At 54.1% G+C, this 21,379-nt stretch overlaps 1 protein-coding gene across 1 annotated transcript in view; it reads left to right on the top strand.

Annotated features, from left to right (window-relative positions):
• The window catches only part of BAZ1B (bromodomain adjacent to zinc finger domain 1B), a 42,131-nt gene extending 22,741 nt beyond the window's left edge, over positions 1–19,390 (top strand). The window contains exons 11-20 of the mRNA XM_084273143.1: positions 3,524–3,622; positions 3,943–4,120; positions 5,119–5,304; positions 9,391–9,538; positions 11,041–11,188; positions 12,825–12,943; positions 15,246–15,397; positions 16,657–16,760; positions 17,303–17,619; positions 19,116–19,390. Of these exons, the coding sequence (XP_084129269.1) occupies positions 3,524–3,622; positions 3,943–4,120; positions 5,119–5,304; positions 9,391–9,538; positions 11,041–11,188; positions 12,825–12,943; positions 15,246–15,397; positions 16,657–16,760; positions 17,303–17,619; positions 19,116–19,222 (1,558 nt within the window). The 3' untranslated portion in view covers positions 19,223–19,390. The remainder of the gene's footprint in view (positions 1–3,523; positions 3,623–3,942; positions 4,121–5,118; positions 5,305–9,390; positions 9,539–11,040; positions 11,189–12,824; positions 12,944–15,245; positions 15,398–16,656; positions 16,761–17,302; positions 17,620–19,115) is intronic.
• Positions 19,391–21,379: the final 1,989 nt, after the last annotated feature.

The raw sequence follows: 21,379 nt of genomic DNA, 5'->3' as shown, positions 1-21,379 counted from the left end.
CAAACACAGGACTGAGGGTAGCCTGGCAGTGCACAGAGCACCTTTAGCTTTACCTTTTATATTCTAGATCAATGAGGCTTTGAAATGAACACCAAATTAGCCCTGTGAGCAGTCGTATTTGAAGTCCTGCCCCGTTCCCTTAAGGATGGGAGCTGGTAGGACATTGATAAAGGGAGAAACAGATTCCATACTCTTGCCAAGAGTATGAATCTGATGGAGGGGGTTTCTGCTGTCAGTACTTTGTCCCCAAAAAGAAGAGGGCCCAGTGTTCTGTCTTGAAAGTGTAGAGGCTTTGTTCTCATTCAGAGTCATAAATGGTCAGTTCCTTCTGCCTTCAGGCAGATAGACCAGCCCCTTTCTAACCTTGTGCACCACTTGATGTTGATGCTGATTAAAAGTAAAAATCTCTCCATTTGAAGCTTCTGGACACACGGTCCCTGAGGAGTCCCTTGTCTGTGCCACCGTGCTGTGTGCGTACCGGTCTCCCTGCCAAAACCATGGGTTAATCACAATATGTTAGTGTGCAGGAGGCTTCTTGCTCATCCTGGTCAGAAAGCAGTTGAATTTCAGAAACAGTGGCATCTCTGCCAAGTAACTCCCGTTGTTCTTCATCTATTAGAATACACCATGATGTGCAGGTGCCCTCAGCAGACAGTGTGAGGTAGCCATGCGTGGGTGCTGACAGACTCCGTTCTCACACCTGTATTCTACAGATGGAGTTCCCCTGTTTCCACCAGCCCTCCAGAGCAGGTACTGATCCTGGGCTCTTGAGATGTTATCCTCTTGATTTCTTCATTCCTCAGCCTGCAGTGCAGGTTTTACCCCTTTCTGTGTCTCTTGCAGCCCGTAGCCTGGGAGCAGGTAGGGATATTTGGCCTGAGCGAATAGTGAGAGCTTGTTTTGACGTGGTGCTTGTGCCACTTGTCCCTTCTGCTGTGACTGCTGCCTTGTGCTGCAGAAATGCAGAGATACTGAAGCTGTTGGAGTGAAGCCCACTGCCTGGTCCTGGCTCTTGGTCTTTCCCACCACTCTTGTTTGTGGTGTAAGCTCTATGTCAGGCTGTGTGAAGGTCACCAGTCGCCTTCCCCTGCCTCTTTGGGGAAACCCACAAGCTCTGCTGGCACTACCATTTAAAATGCCAGCCCTGTCTTGCCATAGCTGTGCTGGTTGAGCCCTACTCAGAGATTCCTTCAGGTAGTAGAGAGGTTGAGAACCAGGAGCTGTGGCTTTCCAGAGCAGCAAGTAACACAGGTTCCTCTTGGTATGTTTTATTCTGGATGTTGGAGTTCAGGCTGATGTAGAGCAGTGCTCTCTTGCAAAAATCCCAGTTCTTACTCTCAGGGTGAACTGGGAAGGCTCATACCTGTTGCATTTTCTTTCCCTGTTCTGTTTCCTTTTCATCAAGAACAAAGTTGTGCCAGGACTTAGCCCTAGCTTTCAGTCTTCAAAGGATGGCATCTGCTCTCTGATGCTGCCCAGCAGCCTAGTTGTCCTTCCCCAAACTGTGTAGTACTGGAGAATCCAAGCACCATATGCCAACTGTTCCAGCACCCTTCTGTTTTTCACAGCAGGACAAAGCTGTGCAGGGACTTCCCCCCCTTTGATTTGGAGCCATGGGGGAAAACTGGGAAAGCTCAGGTGTGGTCTCAGGTATTTTTCCAGCTGATCCCATGGTGTATGACCAGCAGTGATTTGTGTTGTTTCTCATGACCTAGGCACCCTTCTCAACATGCTGGCTCTCTGCAGGGCAGCTGTTTCCAAGCTTGGTTTATGTCATTTCCCTCATTGTGACAGGTCCTTCACACTGAAATACGGTTTGAGATGAATCCCAAGATCTGCCCCAAGGGTTTGGAAGCAATTTGATACCAAATATTCTGGAGAAAAATCTTTTTATTTAGCTGAAGTCCAGTAGCCTGGGCAGGCTGTGACCTCCGGTGAGTGCAGGAGCACTTGGTGGTGGTGTCTTTAGGAAAGACATGAGTTATTTGGTACAAGCTTGTGTGAATGTCTGCTGGATCCCATGACCAGCCTGTAGTTGCTGCTACCTCTGAAGTGCCTGTGCTGGGCTTTGGTGGTTGGAAGGAATCTGGAGCTGCTCTTCCTGCTTCTCACAGGGCTGGGTGCACAGGGGTTAGTGGTGGCCAGAAGGTTTGGCCTCAGTGTGTAAAGCCAGGGTACTCTGGGGTTGGTGTATACAGAAACCAGTGACTGGGAAGAAACTCTTTTCCTTCCATTTTTAAACAATCTTATGTTTTATTAGAATAAATAGCTTAGGAACTGACTGCAGATTGTGAGGCCATTCCCTCCCGTGAGTGTCCCAGAACTCTGGAATATTTCTTTTTCAGGGATGATACTCAGTGAGTATTCCTGCCAGGTAAATAGCCATGGAAGGTACTGCTGCTCAGAGAGGGGCCAGAGCAGCTACAGAACCTTTCTGGGGGGGTTGCTTGGCTCATCTGAGCTTGTGCCCAAGAAGAAAAATTCGATAACTGGGCCTTCCCCATGGCTGGTACAGGTCACGTTGTGGTCCCCAGCAGTTGTTTCCTTATGAGGCTGATTTTGCTATTCTTCTGCTTCCCTCTTCTAAGGAGCAGTTGTCCTAGAAGACATGCAATTAATCTTATTCTCTTTAAATGAGCTCTGAAGCTCAGATTGAATCCCTGCCTCCATCAAGTGAGGAGGCTGTTTGGCATCCTAGACTGGAGTTGGGGGGGGGAAAAAGTGGCAAAGAGCAGAGTTTCAGGCTGTAAAAGCTGGTTTAAATCCACAACTCCCCATTAAAACATGATTGTAGTGTGGAATTGCATAGAGTACTGTGTGTTGAGAACTCTGCCAGAGGTTTCCCCTTTACACTCTGTTGAGTGCTGTTGCTGTGCTGAAGTACTTTGTGAGCACGCAGGTTACAGCTGATGAACGTGGCTCTCCTATCCCACACACCAGCTTTGGAGTCAACGCCAGCTGCTTGGCAAGCAGGGCTTCTGCTCTTGCAGGAGGCTCAGCCTTCAGTCGCACCTCTCCATCCTCAGCAGTTGTGGAATAAGATGAAGCATGCCCTCTGTTATCTGGGGGCTGCTTCTAGTGGGAGAAGTTGGAGGCTCTGCAGAGAAGGAAGGATGAAATTGCCCTGTCGTGCAATGCATAGGAAGTAATCTTTCTCTAGTGTATGGCAAATGACATTCAGGTACTCAAACTGACTGCAGCTGAGAGACTCCAACCCCTGGGGTAGGTGGCTAAACTCCAGTGCCAGTATCTTCATAAACTTGATGGGGGGGAAACGTAAATCAGTTCTGTGTCTATTTTGTTTTTCCTCCCCTGGAATTGGCTATGTTTGGGGACCTTGAGAGGAGGCTGATGGAGTCAGAGTGCTTGTGCCAACATTACTGGATGTCTTTCACCTTGCTCCGTGGGGTTGGGGTGTAGGTCACTCCTCGTGCCCGCCTACAAATACTCGAGAGCGATTTAGAGGGAGTTCTCTTGCCGCAGCGCTGCGTTCGCTGATGTTGGGGTGTGTTATGTCTTTCAGGTTCCTCTGTGACAATCAGAAGGATTTGGATGAGCTGCTGGATTGCCTGCACCCGCAAGGAGTCAGGGAGAGCCAGCTAAAGGAGCGCCTGGAGAAAAGGTGAGCCTGCTCTTTTTCTCCTCTGTATGCCTTCTCAAAGCCCTGCCACAGCAAGCCCTTCCCCTCTGGGGCAGTCAGGGTGCTCCTGCTGAGGAGGGGAGGACAGCAAGGGGGAGAAACTGCTCTTTTCCCTGGGCAGTAACCACAGGCTTGTGATAGCAGTGCCCTAAACTGTGAAGAGGTTCTGCTGGTCTTTAAATTGTTCCTTGCAACTGGAAGCAAAGGCAGCGCTGCTTCCCTCTGAGCCAGCGCTGCCCCAGCGCCCACCCGGCTCGCGAGGCACCAGCCTGTGCATTCAGAGGCTGGGTTTGATTTTCCAGGTATCAGGACATCACACATTCCATCCATTTGGCTCGGAAACAGAACCTGGGCCTCAAATCCTGTGATGGCAACCAGGAGCTGCTGAACTACCTCCGGAGCGATCTGATCGAGGTTGCGACTCGGCTGCAGAAAGGAGGACTGGGCTACGTGGACGTGACGCCAGAATATGAAGCAAGAGTGAGTAATACTGAGCAAGACAAACGTGAGCTGAGGGGTTCTGTGGAAGGTCTTGACTCTTTGGTCTCTTGGTCTGTCCTCAAGACAGAGGAAAATCAGTTTTCTTGTGTGTCCCCTTTTTCTAAACTATTTCAAGACGGCACAGCTGCTGGGTTGGGGTCCTTTGGGAGGGTCTTCTCTTTGGAGCTTGGTGTCCTGCACCCCTGAAACTGTCCTGTTTCCTTCTTCTGGGAGCAGAGTTCTTTATGGAGCGCTATCAGAACTCTGTGTAGCTGATGTTTAGCTTGTCCATTGATGCCAGCACACCTTGCTGAGGCAGCAGTTTCCCATTCCAGAGAGATTTCATAAATTCAGACCACTCCAGGCTTGGGGTAACAGCTGTGTTCAAGCACCAGAAGAGGATGGGTAGGGGGCAGCACAGGGAGCCCAGTGTGAGCTGAACTAAAGTATCAACTTCTAGTGCATTGGCTCATTTGGCCTAACTGACATGAGCATTGCTGGTGTGCTGAGTGTCTTCAGGAGGGGTTAAGTCTGCCCATTGTTGATACAGCGCACCCTCCTGTGACTAGTGCGTGCTGTTCCTACCAACAGACAGCATTGTTTGGCTTGGAATGGTTAAAACTCCCCTTAAGCTGTGTCCTGAGTCACTGTAGAGACTTCCCTGTGCAGATGAGACCATAAGTGGTAAGATGGGTGGAAAAGTGAAGTCACCAAAAGAGCAGAAGCTCAGCTTACTGCTTTGTCATCATGGATTTGAGTTTTTGGCAGGTTTTTGGGTTGGTTTAGGTGTGGTTTTTTTCTGAACAGTGCTGTGCATGATCATCAGTTGTGTATGACCTCAAGCAGAAGGAGCAGCAGTATGCTGATCCCATAACAAAGTATGGTAGATACTTAAAGCAGTGGTGTTCTCACACGTATCCATTTGCAGGACAGACCTACCTAAAACAGCCAAGAGAATAACACCCAACTGTTGTGTGATGATGTGCTCTTCCTGACAGGTATACTCACTGGAGAGCTTGAAGGATTTTGGAGAGTGTGTGATTGCACTCCAAGCTGGGGTTGTCAAGAAGTTCCTGCAAGGTTTCATGGCCCCCAAGCAGAAAAGAAGGAAACATCAGGGAGAGGACTATGTTGCCAAGGCTGAGGAGATCGATGAAGACAAGAACATGGCAGAAGAAGCAAAGGTATTGTTCACTTCTGGGCTCTGTTCTGTCTAGCACTGTCCCTGCTCAGTTACATTACATCTCATCAAGTACTAAACCCTGAGCAGCTTCTCCCCATTCCAAGTCATGCAGTGGATCTGTGATCTATGGGGCTGGCTGTTCCCTGGACATTGCTGAGAGTCAGAGGTATTGGCAAAATGAAAATTGTCCTCTGGAATTACAGTTAATGTTTTCTCTCTGTGAGCCAGAAATGGGTCAAGCCAAATGCTGGCTTCCTTCATGCAGTCCCTCACACAGGTTGGGTGCTTAAATAAAAGCATATTAAGGAGTATTTTGAGAGTGCTTAGCAGGAGTTGTATCTGTCAGAGGGCTGTTGGAGCTTAATGCCTTTGGTGTGTACAGAGGAAGAGGCACAGGGTGGGGTTTGGTGTCTGCAAGGGGATTTGGTTCAGGTCAGTGTCACTGTAGGCATGGGGACACCTGCAGGAGGTGGGACACTGGGCTGCATGTGCCTTGCTGAACGTGGGGGCAAACAAGCCTGCAGTAGGGGGGTGGTGTTACAGTGGGAAATACAGAACCTTCAAATCTCAAAGCTCAGAAGAGGGCAGGAGCTGTGGAGGACTTGGGAGAGAGCTACAGGCAGTTGAGCTGTACCAGTATTTCATCAGAAGAGGGATCCTTGTGCTCAGGGGTAGTTGCTGTGCCCCAAGTTGGGAGTTGTTAGTAGGACTTCCCCACTACCCCTTTCAAAGTGCTCTGCTGTGACTGATCACTGACCAGCAGAAGCAGCAAGGTCAGAACTGGATCAACAGAAGCATTTGAAATTCCCAGCTGAAGAAAAAAATACTAGATGCTGGACTGCTGATTGGGGTGTGGGGGCTCTGGGGGAGGTTTTGGGTTATGGAGTGGGGCTTTTTTTGGGTTGGTTTAGGTTTTTTGAGTGAGTTTAAAGCCCCTTTTGATGTATGCTGATCCCTTGTCTGAACATCAAGGCTGTGCTGTGGCATTGCTGTGTGAGCAGGATGTCTGGGTAGGCACAAGGAACTTCCACATTCTCCAGCTGCACTGAGGGGCTTCAGCTCTGCTGATGCTGAGTCTTCCAGCCCTCAGTGTGAAGGCAGCTGGAGGCAGCCCTACTCCAACAGCTGCCAGCTGCATGCAGGGCTGTAACTATCTGGTGTGCCTGGGACAGAAGGGCCTAGATCACCACATTTCCTGTGCATCCAGCAGTACCTGCTCATGCCTCACGTGCAGCTTACAGCTGTAGCCCGGGGGTTGTACCTGTAGGGCTGTGTTCAGGGTAACACCAGGCTACCAGCCTTTTACACATTGTAGTAAATGCAGCGGTGTGATCACTTGTCTATCAGTGCTGAAGTTTGGATTTAAACCCTGAGTTGTGACTTGCCTGAGAACGGAGCCCTTTGGGTTAGTTCCTCCTTGCTGACCTGGCTGCGGAGCATCGTCGGTCACAGCAAGGCCAGCTCAGTGTGCTCCACTCCAGCAGTGGCTGCAGCAGCCTGGCTTGACAACATGTTCTGTGCCACCCAGACGTCCCAATTAGTGCTCCTCCTCCCTGAACCAGGGGGAACAGTAGGATTTTGGAGTATTTCTGGACTTGCAGCCATAAGTGACTTTGGATTTTGGGTTTTTTCCCCTAATATTACCCTATTTGCCTGTTGTGACAGCTCACCTTTACAGGTGTACAGGCACAGGTTTGGGTATTGCCTGGTTGTGCAGGGCCCCTCTGGAGCACTGACTTTTGTGCTGGGACAGTGTCTCTGGAGCATTTATGTGCAGTGCAGTGCTGTCTTTATCTGGCTCAGAGGTTTTTTACACACCTGTGGTGGTACAAGCAGCATTCAGGGTTTTTTTTTTTTTGGTGTATTTTTGGTTTTGGTTTTTATTTGGGTTTGTTTTTTTCCCCTCAGTTTATCTGGAGTGAGCTTTCTTTTTGCCAAAGCAGAAAACCTTTATAGATAACCTTGAAAGAGCAGACTAGGTCTTGGATATGGTTATCCAATAAAAAACTACCTAGCTGTTAGGCTTTTAAAGGCAAATTTCCTCACAGTCCAAGAGCTATGGAGTCTTCTAGAGCCAGAAGCACAGTGAGAGCACGTGGCAGGTAAAATGCAGCATAGCCATAGTGGAAAAACACACTCAATGTACTGACAGACTGCACAAGTGAAACTGCAGCCCTGTGGTATGGTTATGTCTCACTTTTCCTGTAAGAAACACGTTTTGGCTTATGAGGCACCCGTTTGCTGACATCACTGTCTGTGCTGAGGGTTCCTGCTGGCTCAGCTCTGTAGCCAGAGATCACAGTGCTGAGCAGTGAAGGGTTCCAGTGCAGACCTGACCCAGGGCTCTTCCTGAAATATCAGCCTTGTGCCTTTCTGTTTGTGCAGACACATCTCCTGTGGCAGCAGCACTTGGGACTGTCCCAGAACAGGACAAGGAGTATGTGACCGCTTTGCAGCGTGACATTGTGACACAGCCACCCGAGCGCAGGGCAGAGTGTGGGTAGATGAGCTGGGCAGCAAGGGAGGAGGCACAGGGCTCAGGCTTTACCAGATGAGAGCTGTTCCACCTGAGCCTTTACCAAAGCAGGTGCCTTCTGTCACTCTGAGGTTGAGATGTGGCCGAGGGCGATTTGGCAGCATTGTTGTGGGGTGGGTTTTTGTTTTCCCTGCTCAGTTGCTCTCTCCAGTCAGGAGGGTGTTTCAGTAACTGCTTCCAGTTTCCTGTTTTGCCTAGTTGGCACCCTGAACTCCCTTGATAGTGATACTGCTAAAAATGCCATAGTCTCATGATGCTTGGGAAGCAAGGCTAAAAATCTGCAAAATTCCACAGCCTTGGGGAGAAAAATCTAAGTGAGACTTGCCAACAGCTCTTGCAGATTTATCTTGGCCCAGCAACCACCCAGTATTTCAGCAAACCCCATGGAACAGTTACTTGGAAAATCAATTACACAGTATGTGAAGCACCTCAACAATGTTCTGCAAAGAAGCAGTGCAGGGCTGTGTGATCCCCCACAGTGGGGCTGCACAGGTTCCCATCTGTCTCCAGTGTCTTGGTTCCACGCTAGCAATGGCAGCGAGGACGTTGGCATTTTAGAACAGTGTGTGTGTTTTTCCAAGCATCTAATATACACTGTGCTTCCTCCCATTCAGTGGGAGGAGAATGTGCAACTCTGCAGAAACCCTGGGTTTAGTTTGGCTCCCAAACTGCTGTGAGCTGCAGAGTTGAGATTTTCCCATACAACACTTCGCTGTTTGGTTGGGGTTTTTTTTTTTCATTCTGGGGTAGAAGAACATGAACTTCAGTTCTGTTGTGTTCCCTGTCGTGCCTAAGCCATCACCTCATTGTTGTGAAGGGAAGGAGTGGTGCTGGAGCTGGGTGCAGTGGCTCTGGATCACTTCTCTGCTCTGGTGTGTGTCCGATTTACCACACTTTGCCGTGGCGTGTGGCACGCAGACTGCGGCAGCGGCCTTGGCACCGGTCTCAGGTTCAGTAATGCTCCCATCCTCCCCTGCAGCTAATTCTGCATGCACCGAGGTCATCTCCTCTCAGGAAAGAGCCCAGGTTTGTATTTTTGGGCTCCAGCTGCTTTCCCCGTGCAGTCTGACTGTGGCTGATGTCACCAGCTGGGAGGACAGAGCCAGGGACAGGTCTTGCTGCTGGTCCCGAGTGTCTGTGCAGGACCCACTGGAGGGCAGCACAGGCTGCTCCCCATCCACCACCTCCAGTGTCCAGCCAGCTGCCTTCTGGCTTCCATCCTGCCTTTTACAGCACTAGATTTCTGTCTGCTCCTTCTTCAGCCCGATGGGTATTTGGGTTAGGCTTTCAGAGCATAGTGGAGGTTGCACAGGTTGTGTCAGCCTGGCCACGAAATGCAAAGGGGCTCTGCTGTTCCCAACAGCCGGCCCAGCGAGGCTGCCTGTGGGAACACCACAAGCAGGACCGGTAAGGCTGTGTAGAAGGGAAGACATACAGAGCTGAGCTTTGGTTAAGGGCCTCAGCTAAAGTGTATAAAAACCTCTTCAGACTGTAGCAAGCTCTGTGTGTGCGTGTGTGTGCTTCGTTGTAAGTTGTTAGGTCTGTCTGCAGGTTGCTTCAGCCATGGAGAAGTGGAAGACAGCAATCCGTGAGGCCCAGACCTTCTCCCGTATGCACGTGCTGCTCGGGATGCTGGATGCCTGTATCAAGTGGGATATGTCAGCAGAGAATGCCAGATGCAAAGTGTGTCGCAAGAAAGGTACGCGTTCCTGCCCCAGGCTGTCACCTCTCCATGCCCTGCTTAGGCAACGTGCCCTTGTAGCCTGTCACTTGTCTCTGGCTGTGTTCTGAGTTCAGAACATCAGGATTTAGAGCCAGAAGCAGTGATCTCAAAGAAGCATTTGACCCTGACTCCAGTAAACAGTTCTTACGAAACCAGTACACAGTCTTGCAGAACATTGCAGAGCTGCTGTCCCCTGGATATTTAAGGGTACTTGGACACAAGTCATCTACAAATCCCTCTGGCAACGTTTTTGCCACTGTCTATGTCCTGGCTTCACTGAGAAGGCTGAGACCTGCACACCATCCCAGCTCAGAAATTGACTCTCTGGGCCTGCAGAAGGAATGAGCAAGGAGAGGCTGGGAGGGTTGTTATCCTTCACAGCTGAGAGAGAGAGAGTGGTGGGAGGATGCTACTTTGAGGCTAGCATGGGAGTAGAGCTGCTTGGTGAGTTGGAAGCCTAACTGGCTGCCAGGGCTGAGACAGCACCCGGATGGGTGGCAAGGTCTGTACAGCACCTCTGCACACACAGTGGAGTGAAGGGCTTCAAAGTTTGGCAGGTGGAAGGGAAAACAGAAGGGGTGTGATGGAGTGTATTTGTTCTGCCATAACCTCTCCTTTTGGATGGAAGCCTGGAGAAGGAGCTCAGTAGTACATTCTGCCACATCACGTGCTTTTGGTCACCCTGTATTTGCTGTAGCACTGGTGGGAATGAGGGCAGGCAGCCCTCTGAGGGAGTGCTGGGTCGCTCTTGTTTACCAAAAGGCTGTGCCATCCACCCCCAAAGAAATAAGGGCTGAATTGGTGCAATGTCCTCCTTCACTGTGGGGCCTCAGGGATGTTCCAGACCAGTGCAGAACCCGTCCTGATTCCAGGCAGATCTAAGGGGGGGGCTCACCTGAGACTGACAGATCATAGTTCAGTTTTATAGTTCCATAGAGCTGAAGAACTGAGACAGGCTGGCAAGCTCCCTGCACTTCCTTTATTTCCTCTTCAGCAAACTAAATAGCTGGCTCAGGACTGTCCCCCTGTTTCCCTGCATCAGTAAGAAACACACAGAGACTAGTTCTGCTGCATACTGATTTTCTGTGTAGGCTTGCTGCCTTCAGTATAAAGAAGATGCTGTGCAGGTTAACTAGATTGAGAATAGCTGCATTTATAGCTTCTTGGTAGGCTCCGGGGCATCCTTGCAGCAGGTTTCTCTTTCCCTGAGTTTGGCTTGAGATTTAGCCTGGGTGGAACCTATTTGGCAGGTTTCTGCCTTTGCCTCAAGTGAAATCTCTGCAGGGCAAAGCACTCTGCTTTTAATTTGTTTGCTTTTAAGTGCTGCTGGTCTCCACTTCAGCGGTGGGGCTGAGGAGGGTACGGGGCACTCCGCATCTTTCTCTGCGTGGTCCTGACCTCCCAGCGCCGCAGCAGCTTCTGCCCCTCAGGTTGAGCGGGGCTGTGGTGCTCATGACAGGTATGTGTCACTCTCCTAGGTGAGGATGACAAGCTGATCCTGTGTGATGAGTGTAACAAAGCCTTCCACCTCTTCTGCCTGCGGCCGGCGCTCTACGAGATACCAGACGGGGAGTGGCAGTGCCCAGCGTGCCAACCTGCCACTGCCAGGCGCAGCCTCCGGGGCAGGTGAGTGCTGACCTTTTCCTTGCCACACAGCTCTAGCCTGCTTTCCCAAGGTGACCAAACCTGAGAGCCCCTTTGGAAGGTTTGGAGGAGCCTCATTAACTCAGTGCTGCTGGAACAATAGGAAAGGGATGGGTTTTCTTTTCACCAGGCTGTAGCTTTAGCTCTCCTGCGCTGTGTTGACCCATGACAACTTCAGGAGTTTTAATAAATAACTTATGTCTGCCAGTGAAAACATGCACACATCATCCAAAATCAGATGCACTGAGAGCTGCTTTTAACCTGACCCAGCAGCTCATTGGGCTGCTTTTTTTCACAGGAGCACTGCAGCTCTGTAGCCCGCTGGGCTAAGTGTTCTTGTCAAGCTAGAGCAGACTTTACACCAGGGTGCAGCTCAGCCCCTGCTGCACTCCTGGAAATCAGGTTACAGTGGCTTTCTGGGCCTGATTAACCTTAACAAGGTGGTGCAGAGGAATCAGAGTTGCTCTGTGTGGCAAAAATCAGCAGTTGCCCCCTGATAGCAAGGGGGTCAATTGTTGATTGAAGCACAAGCTGGAAGTTAAATGATCCCCAACTGTGCTGCATCTTACCCCCCTGTCAGCAAGCTGGGGCTATCAGATGGCATCTGAAGCACGAGCACTGAACAGCCCCTCCCTTCCCAGCAGCAGCACAATGGGAGCTGTGCTGGCTTCCAGTGTGCAGGTGGTGTACGGCATTACAAGTATTACTTACTCCCTGGGCACCACTTAAGAGTTCATCAGGTTTGTACAAGAATGACAGGGCTTCACTGCAGCTGTTGTAGCCTGAGATCACAGTTACTTTGATGTGGCAGTGTCACCTGCAAGCTGCTTGGCTCCTGGGCCAGAGCCATCAGGTGGGGCAACACCTGTCCTGGTGCCTCCTCTGTCCTTGGCCTCCCAGCTGAGGCAGGGAACTACATCAGCCTCTTCCCTGCCTGCTGTGGGAGCTTGTTCTTCCTTTTGCTGCTAAAGATCCTCCTTGCAAAGGATGGAGACTCCCCCAACAACTTTGCCCGTGGTCCCTGTGGGTGCTGGGTGGCTTTTCCTGGGTTTGTAATGGTTGGAAGGTACATATGAGAAGTCGGAACTTCTGAGCAGAGAGTCTGTGGCTTCCAACACAAGCACCCAAGAACCCTGGTGCTTTACTCAAGTCAATCCAAGCTTAGGTTGAGTAACACTAAATGAGGTCTGTTTCCTATAGCGTGTGAGTGACGTGATGGTGGAAGGAGATAACAGGAAAATACCCCATGGGAAATAAAGCCCTCTTAGACAGTGGGCCAGACCTGCAGACCTGGTAAAACAGCAGCACATCCTCCCAGGGAGGAGCTGCACAGCAGCTGCAGCTGTAAAACCTGGTACCATGTGGTCAAGGTGCTTGGGGCAGTGAGCAGAAATACCTGGATCCAGCTGTTGGAGGTGGTCAGCCCAGATGTTGAGTGGTCACCTGGGAAGTGCCCTCTCAGCTGTGGCTACACCCTGATGCTCTGTAAGACAGGAGACTGCATCACTGGAGTCTGTGTGTTTGTTTTCCCTTGGGGTGGTCAGCAGGTCTCTGGGAGGGCGCAGAGGGACACCAGTGCCCAAGCTCTGGGACAACATGTGTTTTGCTGTTACTGTAGGAACTATGCAGAGGATTCTGCTGAAGATGAAGGTGAAGAAGGTGAGGAAGCTTCTGATGAACCAGATGCTGAGGAGGAAGAGGAGGAGGAAGAAGATTATGAAGTTGCTGGGCTGAAATGTAAGGCTTTGGCCATGCAAAAAAAAAACCAGAAATATTAAGACATTGGCTTCAGTGTCCAAAGTATGGGTCCTACTTGGGTCCTGTGCTTTCCCTCACACACAGCAGGTTCTTACATGGAAGCAGTGGGAGATGTCACAGGGCAAGGCTGTGGTGGAGCTGTGTTACATGGGGAGCTGGAGCAAGCTCTGTGCCCTTCACAACAGGGTGGGCAAAGGCTGATGCTGCAGTGAGCTCTTGCTCCCTCCGGGACACTGGTGAGGCCAGAGGTGGCAGGCAGAGGCCATGCCACGGCAGGGTCTGGCAGCAGCACTAGTGGTTGCTGCACCTACAGGGTCTGTTGGTAGCCAGGGTGCTGCTCATAGGTGCTTGTGGAGCTTTAACCACACTCCTCCTCCCTGTGCTCTTCCCCTTCCCACCAGCTCATCATCTATTAAGTGCAGGATTTGTACTGCATCAGCCAGGAGTTGTTCTTGGATAGCAGGAGCAGTGCTTCCTCTGCCCTTCAGATAGATAGCAGGAGCAGTGCTTCCTCTGCCTGTTCCTGTGGAAAGCTGCGGTGCTTGAGTTGTAGCATGGCCCAGGCTGCCCTTTGCTTGCACACAGAGGCCACTTGGGATGTGTAACTGGGTCACTGCTGTGCAGCCAAGTGGAATAAAACAGCATCCTCGAGCCTGGGTCCTGCCTGGTGCTCCACTTCCCCGCTCTGAGGATGTGCATCCCTTGGGGCTGAGGGGAGCCTGGCTCAGTCTTGTCAGGGCAACTCACTGTGCTGACAAGGAACAGCACCCTGCCAGCCTGTGCCTTCTGTCAGAATGCCCTTGATGGACATAAAATTAACTTCAGGGCATCCTAACCATGGCAGACAGCAGAACCCAGAGGCTGCAACCCAAGGGATAATCCCGCATTCTTCCAAAGGTTTCCCTCCAGGTCTACCAGCCTTAGTTCCCCTGCTCTGTTCTGGTTTCGGGGATGTTCACCGATCCCCTGGCTGCCTCCCTTGCTTCTTGTCCTGTGCTGTATCTGTGTCTGTGCTTGGAGTGTGTTCAGCCTGTGGTGCTTGGCCAAGGCAGGAGCTGAGCCAAGGTCTCCGAACAATAGCCAAGGGGGGTTACAGCCACTAAAAATAAAGCGCTAAATGCACCCCTGCTTTGAAGGAGCATCAACCTGGAAAGGTCACTATGGAAAACTTTTGTTTCAAGAGAGAAGCCCTATTAATCCTCGTGGCGTTTATCCTCGGGGATAGAGCCTAGAATGTTGGACTGTCAGACATCTAACACGTGCTGCACGCTTGACACACAAGCGGAGTGACAGCAGGCAGACGGCCCGCTCCCCCCTGCACCCCCCTCCTGTGGGATGCCCGGGAGGATGATTTACTGGGCAGAGCTGGAGTAGAGGCTGCAGGGCTGTGCTGCAGGGGCTGGGCACAGCTTGGCAAAGCCCTTGCAGCCAGGTGGAAGAGGTTTGGCTGGGGAAGAAGCCCAATGCATTCTCCTGATCTGGAGGGGTCAGGGGGAGAAACTTAAGACAAGGGAGTGCGTCAGCATGCTGCATTCCCATCAGCGCCTGGCCTGACAGGCACGTGGGTGCCTTTCTGTGGCACTTAATGCAGCACCCCTGGGCTTGGGGATTAAAATCCCCTTCTTCCAGCTTGCAGGATGTGGAGCAACTCCCAGCTGCAGTAACCTGACTCTCTCCCTGCACACAGCTTGCTTTTTGGGGGAGGGGGGCGACTTAGCAACTGGCTTATCCTGCTGTGTGGGGCACTTGTACATGCCTGGAAAAGCACCCATCCCCGAACTGGTGAAGGGGTTAAGGGGGCACCAGGAAACTGGGGAGACTGCACGTTTCTGCTCCCAGTGCCTTGGGAAAGGATGCTGTGGTTACTGCTGAGACAACTGCTTCCCCTGCCCTGCTGTATGTCTGGTGCATCGGGGCCTGAGCACTTGGCTCTGGAGGCACAGGGCTCTCAGCAGAGGAGCTAGGAGCTCCCAGGTCTCCCTGAGTTCCTGAGCCCCTGTCAGGGCTGCTGGCTGGTATGTGTGAGCACCCTTGGGCAGAGGCTGTGGCCTCTTGGGCAGGAGCTGGCTGCTCCTTGGGAGTGGGGAGAAGAGCATAGCCACCATGGGTGCATGCTGAGGGGGGACAGGCTTGCAGGAGGCTGAGCTGCTGCAGACATCTGGGGTCACCAGCCCTGTGCTGTGAGCAAGGGTCTGCCCGCCGCGTGCAGCCAGGCACAGGGCTTGTGATCTCTGCTCCTAGGTTAAACCCTTCCTCTAAGCCCCTGGCTTATATGTTTCAGTGAGACCCAGAAGGGCAGCCCGGGGCAAGCAGGGCGCAGCCATGTACTCCTTGAGGCAAGGAAGGCACCAAAGGAAGAAGCAGTCGCTGCACCCTGCTCGGGGACCCCGGCAGCGGGCTGCACCTGTCAACGGCACAGACATTGATGAGCTGGTAAGAGCCAAATTGCTCCCTGGAGGCTGCTGCATCATGAGTTATAAATGAAACAGGTGTCAGGCTTCCTCCCCTTCCCAGAGACATGCCCTGAATCGTATTGTGAAACCCGGCTGGGCCGGGGGCGGGTTAACAAAGGGAGCATATCCTGAAGGGCCCGGTACAAACGCAGCGCAGCTATGCCTGGCATCTTTCCCCAGCCACTCTCACACATTGTCCCCCTTGAGTAGCAGGCAGCCTGCAGCTTGTTAAAGGTTTTAAATAGTGGCCATGTGTCTCTGTAGAGAGGTGGGGGGACCGGGGGGTTCGGGCGGTCGGAGAATGCCAGCAATGCTGGACCCTCGCTCCCCAGCCTTGGCCGTTTTCTGACAGTTGTTGTCCATATGGTCACTCCCCAACCTCCAGGACATCGTCTGGCAGGTTTAGGTTTCACTTGACATTTAAAGAATAAAACCTTATGCCCCTAACAGAGCGATCCCGTGCGTGCTGGGCAGGGTGGAGCTGTGCTGTGTGCCCTGGGGAGGGACACTGCTCCGCAGGGGATACGTGAGGATATTCAGCAGGCTGTGTCACAACCCGCCTGTCTGCTGAGCAGCACTAGCAGTGCTGGTGTATCCTGTCCCTCTTCTTGACTGGGCTTTGAGCTCCCCAGGGCCCATGCTGGGTGCTTAGGGCTGGCAAGGGGAGCTGCAGCTTCCTCTTTGGAAGAGGTCCCCAGGCAGATGACTGAGCTTGTGCTCAGCCTGCGTATGGGACATCGAGGCCTTGGGACACGCGTGCTCAAGGCACAAGCTGCTCTGTGGCACTGAAGGTGGCGTGGTCAGCTCTGCAGTGCAGGTGCCTTCCCTTCCCTTCCCTCCTCCCCACGTGCTGCCTGCCAGGGCTCACAGGAGGCAGGGGTTGACTCTCTCCTGTCGTATATTCTTTGACTGCTTGGTTTGACCACGTCATCTTTGAACCTGTCTTGAAAAAGCTTGGGGTGCCCAGAGCAGACAGGCTGCTCCTGAGCTCTTCCCGATGGAGGTGCTGGCTGGGGCTGCTGCTGTGTGTGTTGGCTGTCACCATCAGGGTCCCTCAGCAGAGCAGATGGGGAAGAGACTCACAACTCTGTTTCTGCAGTGGTCTCACTGCCTCTCAAAACAGTAGCTCATAGGCAAGGGGGTTGCACAGAACCAACTGCTTTGGCTTCAGAACTGTTTGCTAAGCGCTCTGGGCTTTTGTAGCAGTTCCCCTGCTAACAGCATCCTTTGTGTGGGCAGGTCCTTCAGACAAAGAAGATGGCACGTCGCCAGAACCTCGAGCTGCAGAAGTGTGAGGAGATCCTCAGCAAGCTGATCAAGTACCGCTTCAGCTGGCCCTTCAGGTGAGGGCAGGGGGCTGTCTGAGTCCTCCACAGAGCCAGGCTGTACGCAGGCAGGGGCTGCTCACACTGTCCTGCTGCTGCCTGGCTGCGGGACAGGGGTTCCATCAGCAAGTTAGGGATGGGAAGGAAGGTTGTGAAGCTGCCCTAGAAAAAAACACAGCATGCTCTTGGTGATCTGCTGGACTCGAAGGCGTGGGGCCTTTCTGAGGTGTAAGAGAGGGTGGGTGGCTGGGCTGGGTGCACTCCGCAGCTCCCGGGGTACGCAGAACACTCTGTGCTGAAGAAGGAACCGGCCACAGCCCAGTGTCTGTGCCTGGATCAGCTCTCTGCTGTCCTTCCTGTCACCTGCCACAGCCACCACCACCCTGTGCTGATGTGGCTGTGGCTCTGTCAGGGTGCTGCGTGGGCTTGTTGGGGCGCTGGAGCTGTGGGTAGAGGCAGCCTCCTGAGCAAGGGGGTGGGCGCAATGCCCCCGATGCCCCTCAGCTCCGTGTGGCCCGGGCCGTGGTTTCCTCCTATCTCTGTGGCTTTTCCTTCGGCAGGGAGCCAGTGACCACGAAGGAGGCTGAGGATTACTTCGAGGTCATCAGCAGCCCGATGGACTTCCAGACTATGCAGAGCAAGTGCTCTTGTGGCAATTACCGCTCGGTGCAGGAGTTCCTCTCTGACATGAAGCAGGTGTTCTCCAACGCTGAGCGCTACAACCAGAACGGGAGTCACGTACTGTCCTGCCTGGAGAAGACGGAACAGTGTTTGATTGACATGGTGCACAAACACCTGCCTGGCCACACTTATGCACGCAGGAAACGCAAGAAGCTCTCTGCCAGGTGCCAGGGACTGGAGGAGCAGGAAGGGGACAGTGAGTCAGAGCCCACTGAACATTCCCGGGGGCGGAAAAGGAAGAAATGAGGGATGGGGAGACAAGGGGAAGAGCCAGAGCTGGAGCAGGCCTTCTGGTGCTGTGGGGCAGCAGGACGGGTCGACTGGAGGGAGCTGGGAAGCAGCAGGTACTTCTGTCTTCATCCAGCCTTCCCTTTGGCCCGTCCTAGTTTTAATTTTTCTGCGATTTCCTCAAGTATTTGGTCACGCGCTGAGCGAACGGAGAGGACTGCCCGCTTCCTGCAAAGCTGTTAGGAGCCTGTCCTGCTGGGAGGGGGAGCTGGGAGGGCACGGAGGGGGGGGGGCTGGCCAGAGCCTGGCTGGGCTGGGGAGCACGAAGCCTGCTCCAGCTCAGGCACTGCCGGATTCCTTGGGATGAGCCACTTCCTCCCCACCGTGAGCAGCCAGCGCCGGAGCAGAGGGACGCCGCCTGCGATGTGAAGCCAGCCTTGAGCTGGCACGGGGAGGGATCAGGTTCCTTTGCTGAAGGACTGGGGGCGATCAGGCCCATGGGCTGCTAGTTCTTGGGTGTACATATTTATAATGGTGGTAACAGAGCCCCTGGCGAGGGGCTGCGGGGGGCGAGCAAAGCACTTACAGGGGACACGGCTTCCACCAGCAGCCCAGCGACCGGCTTTGAGGTGTCCTGGCCTTGCCCCTCCTCTCCAGGAGCCATCCCTGAGGGTTGTGCTCTGAAGAGGCTTCTCCGAGCCCGGCTCTTCACACGCGCGCGGCGACGAGGCGGGGGGCTCCCTGCTCACCCTGAGCCCTCGGCCCGCCGGATGGACCCAGTGCCAGACCCAGCCCGGGGAGCGTGGTTCCTGCACAGGCCGCAGGGAGCTCTGGGGCCAGGGCAGTGGCAGGAACTGTGTTCCATGTACCTTTTTAAATTAATTTTCTAGTTCCCAGTGGCTCGTTTCTAGCTGTTGTACAGAGAACACCTGTAAGATACCTTTGTCTTGCTTGGGCACATGTACAGTTTATATGAAATCATGTTTGCTTTATACTTCCCCCCCCTCTTTAAAATTCACTCTCCTACCGGTAGCTGGAGTTACTGGGGGGAGGGGCTCATTGGCAGGGGTCTCTCCAGCCACGCTCTCTCCATGTTTTACAGTGATGCCTTCCCCAGCTCGCCTCCCTCGTGCTCCCAGTGCAGCAAGGACTGGCCAGGGACCGGCCCTCCCAGGAGGCTGCTCGGCCACAGGTCCTGCCACCCAGGACACTGACTTTTCTCTAAGAAAAGGGTCTGGGGTGTTTTGGGATTTTATTTTTTCCCCCCACTGCCTCTCCTTCTCCGCTGTGACAGGTTTTGACCCTACCATCAGGGCTTGAAGTTTTTACTGCAGAAGTCTTCGATTTGGAAGAGACCCAGCCCAGGGCTGCCCTACACCCGTTTTGTAACAGCTCCTGTGATTGGAGCAGACAGGAATCAGTGATGGTTTTGGGAATTGTTACGGGGTTTGTCATTTTTAACAGGTATTTGTTTCAGTTCTGGACTGTTGGTGGCTGCAGAGACCAGGCAGGTTTCTGGCCGCTTTCCTCTTCCCCCTCTCCACAGCCTCAGCTCCTGCCCCACAGAGTAGCACTGACGTTTGTATCTGCACATCCCCTTCAGAGGCTTTGTTCTGTCCTGTTCTTAGAGAACGTTTTCTGCAGGTCCGGCATGGTGAAACCTTGGGAGCTGTACGTTTTTTAAAGGTAAATGTCGGGGGGGGGGGGAGGGGGTTCTGCTAAGGGCTGTACTTGTAATAAACCCCAAACGTCAAAATAAACATTCTGTACTTGTGTTTGTAAATCCAGCCTGGGACGAGTCCTTTGCTCAGTGGGGCTGGTGGGGGGAGCTGGCTGCTGCCTTTCCCCAGAGCCCCGAAAGCCACGGCACCTTCCTGCGGGGAGGCAGGACGAGGGATGGAGGGAGCAGCGAGGCTGGGTCAGCTCTGAGGAACCGTCTTCCCTGTGTCCTGCTGAGGTGCGGCCACCCTGTTCCCCGGGATCTGCCCCTGGGCTCTGCTGGGGACGCGTGAGGCCTCGTCCTTCATCAGCCACGGGAGGGTGGCTGGGCTGTGCCCTCCCAGCCCCTGCGCAGGGTGGCTGGGTGTGGGGCTGCCCCTTGGCCCTGCCCCTGTGCAGGGTGGCAGCAGCAGCTCTCCTGGAGCAAGGGGGGAGCTGGAGGGTCTTGGCTCCTTCACCCCAGTGCTGCCTGGCCCCAGCTTTGCAACAGCAGCCTCACAGCTTGGTGAGAGCAGCACTCCCTCCCCCTGTCCCGCTGTCCAGCAGAGGGGCCCCGGGTGGGCTCACAGGGCTGTGAAGGCAGCACAGCTCAGTGAGGGATGAACCGGTGCTGCCACAGCCGCTCCTCTGTGAGCCAGACATGTTGGCCAAGCTTTTGCCCACAGTTCTGCCCGTGCCCTGGCAGCAGGGTGATGGGCTTGTGTTGTGCTTCATTGGGCTTCATTGTGCTTCTTGCTCAGGGATCACACTGCAGAGCTCCAGCCATGCCCAACACTGACAGGCAGAGGAAATCCCCTGGTGGGGTTGAGGGCTCCCAGCGCCAGGCAGATGCTGCTTTCCCCAGAGAAACCTCATGCCCCCTCCTCGAGTGCTGGTTTGGCTGGCTGGGCGCAGCAGAACCCAAGTGAATCTGTGCCCAGGACATTACCAGGCCTCAGCATGGAGACCTCACACCAGCATCTGCTCTGAGACCTTTCTGGAGATGCTTTTTATAGCAACCCCTGCATGGCATCAGTGTCCTGTGCAGGGCCAGAAATAGCTGTCCCCATGCCTGGCAGGAGGGTGTGCAGGGCGGGCAGGCAGCTGTGGCCCTGCTGCCCACTGGCACGATGCTGGCTGGCCTGGCTGCCCCACCATGGCTCTGGGACTGGGTGAATGGGGGGGGGGGGGAGGCACCTGTGAGGTCCAGCACTGCCTGAGCAGTAACGTTTGCAGCCCTGCTCACCCCTTGAAAAGGGGCTTCTGTGCCCCCCCCCCCCCCCCCACGCCCAGCTGTGCATGGGGCTGTCCCAGCAGCATGGAGGGGCACAGGGTGAGCTCGGCATGGGGGTACGTAGCAGAGCCCAGGATGGAAAGCGACTCTGAGAAGAGGCCAGGTGGTGTCCCCAGCACGGGGCCCTCCCGAGAGGCTTTGGGCCGGTTCCTCGGAGCAGCTCAGTCTCCCAGCAGGAGCCGTGCGTGGGGCTGGCTGTCCCCAGCCAGCGGAGCCGGCCAGGCCCCAGGGCCGGTAGCGCGGTGCCGGATAGCGGGGCCCAGCAGGACGGCTGGTGATCCGGGCCAGGGCCGAGCGGCAGCGCGTTGCTTGGCAAGTGCCGGGTGCTCAAGGGCAGCCTGTCCCTGTCCCTGTCCCCGCCGGCGCCGGGACACGTGCACCCAGCACCGTCACCATGCCACGTGCCCAGGTGTGCGAGCTGAAGGTGCACCAGCTGCCTCAGGCCTTGGTGCTGTGGGGGTGCCTGCATGCAGCCCAGGGATGGGACAAGGGGGGGTGTGGGGTGTGGAATCCGGCACACGGGCTGTACCCTTAGCACCGGGACATGGACCTGTGACCCCTCCCTGTGCAGCCACCGCCCTGTACCTGCCCCGGCTGCCTGGGCTGGACTTTGGAGCCTGTCCCGCAGCCAATGTTGACTCTGCTGGTCTGGGTCATGGCCCTTCAATCAGCCCAAACAAGCCCAGGGGAAGCTGGGGGAGGCTGTGACTCCCCCCCACAGCGGTGCAGTCCCTCC

The sequence above is a fragment of the Gallinula chloropus genome (assembly GCF_964237585.1).
Source record: "Gallinula chloropus genome assembly, chromosome: 19".
NCBI classification, from domain to species: Eukaryota; Metazoa; Chordata; class Aves; order Gruiformes; family Rallidae; genus Gallinula; species Gallinula chloropus.
The sequence above is the reverse complement of the archived record's forward strand: the minus strand, read 5'-3'. Positions and strand labels throughout refer to the sequence as shown.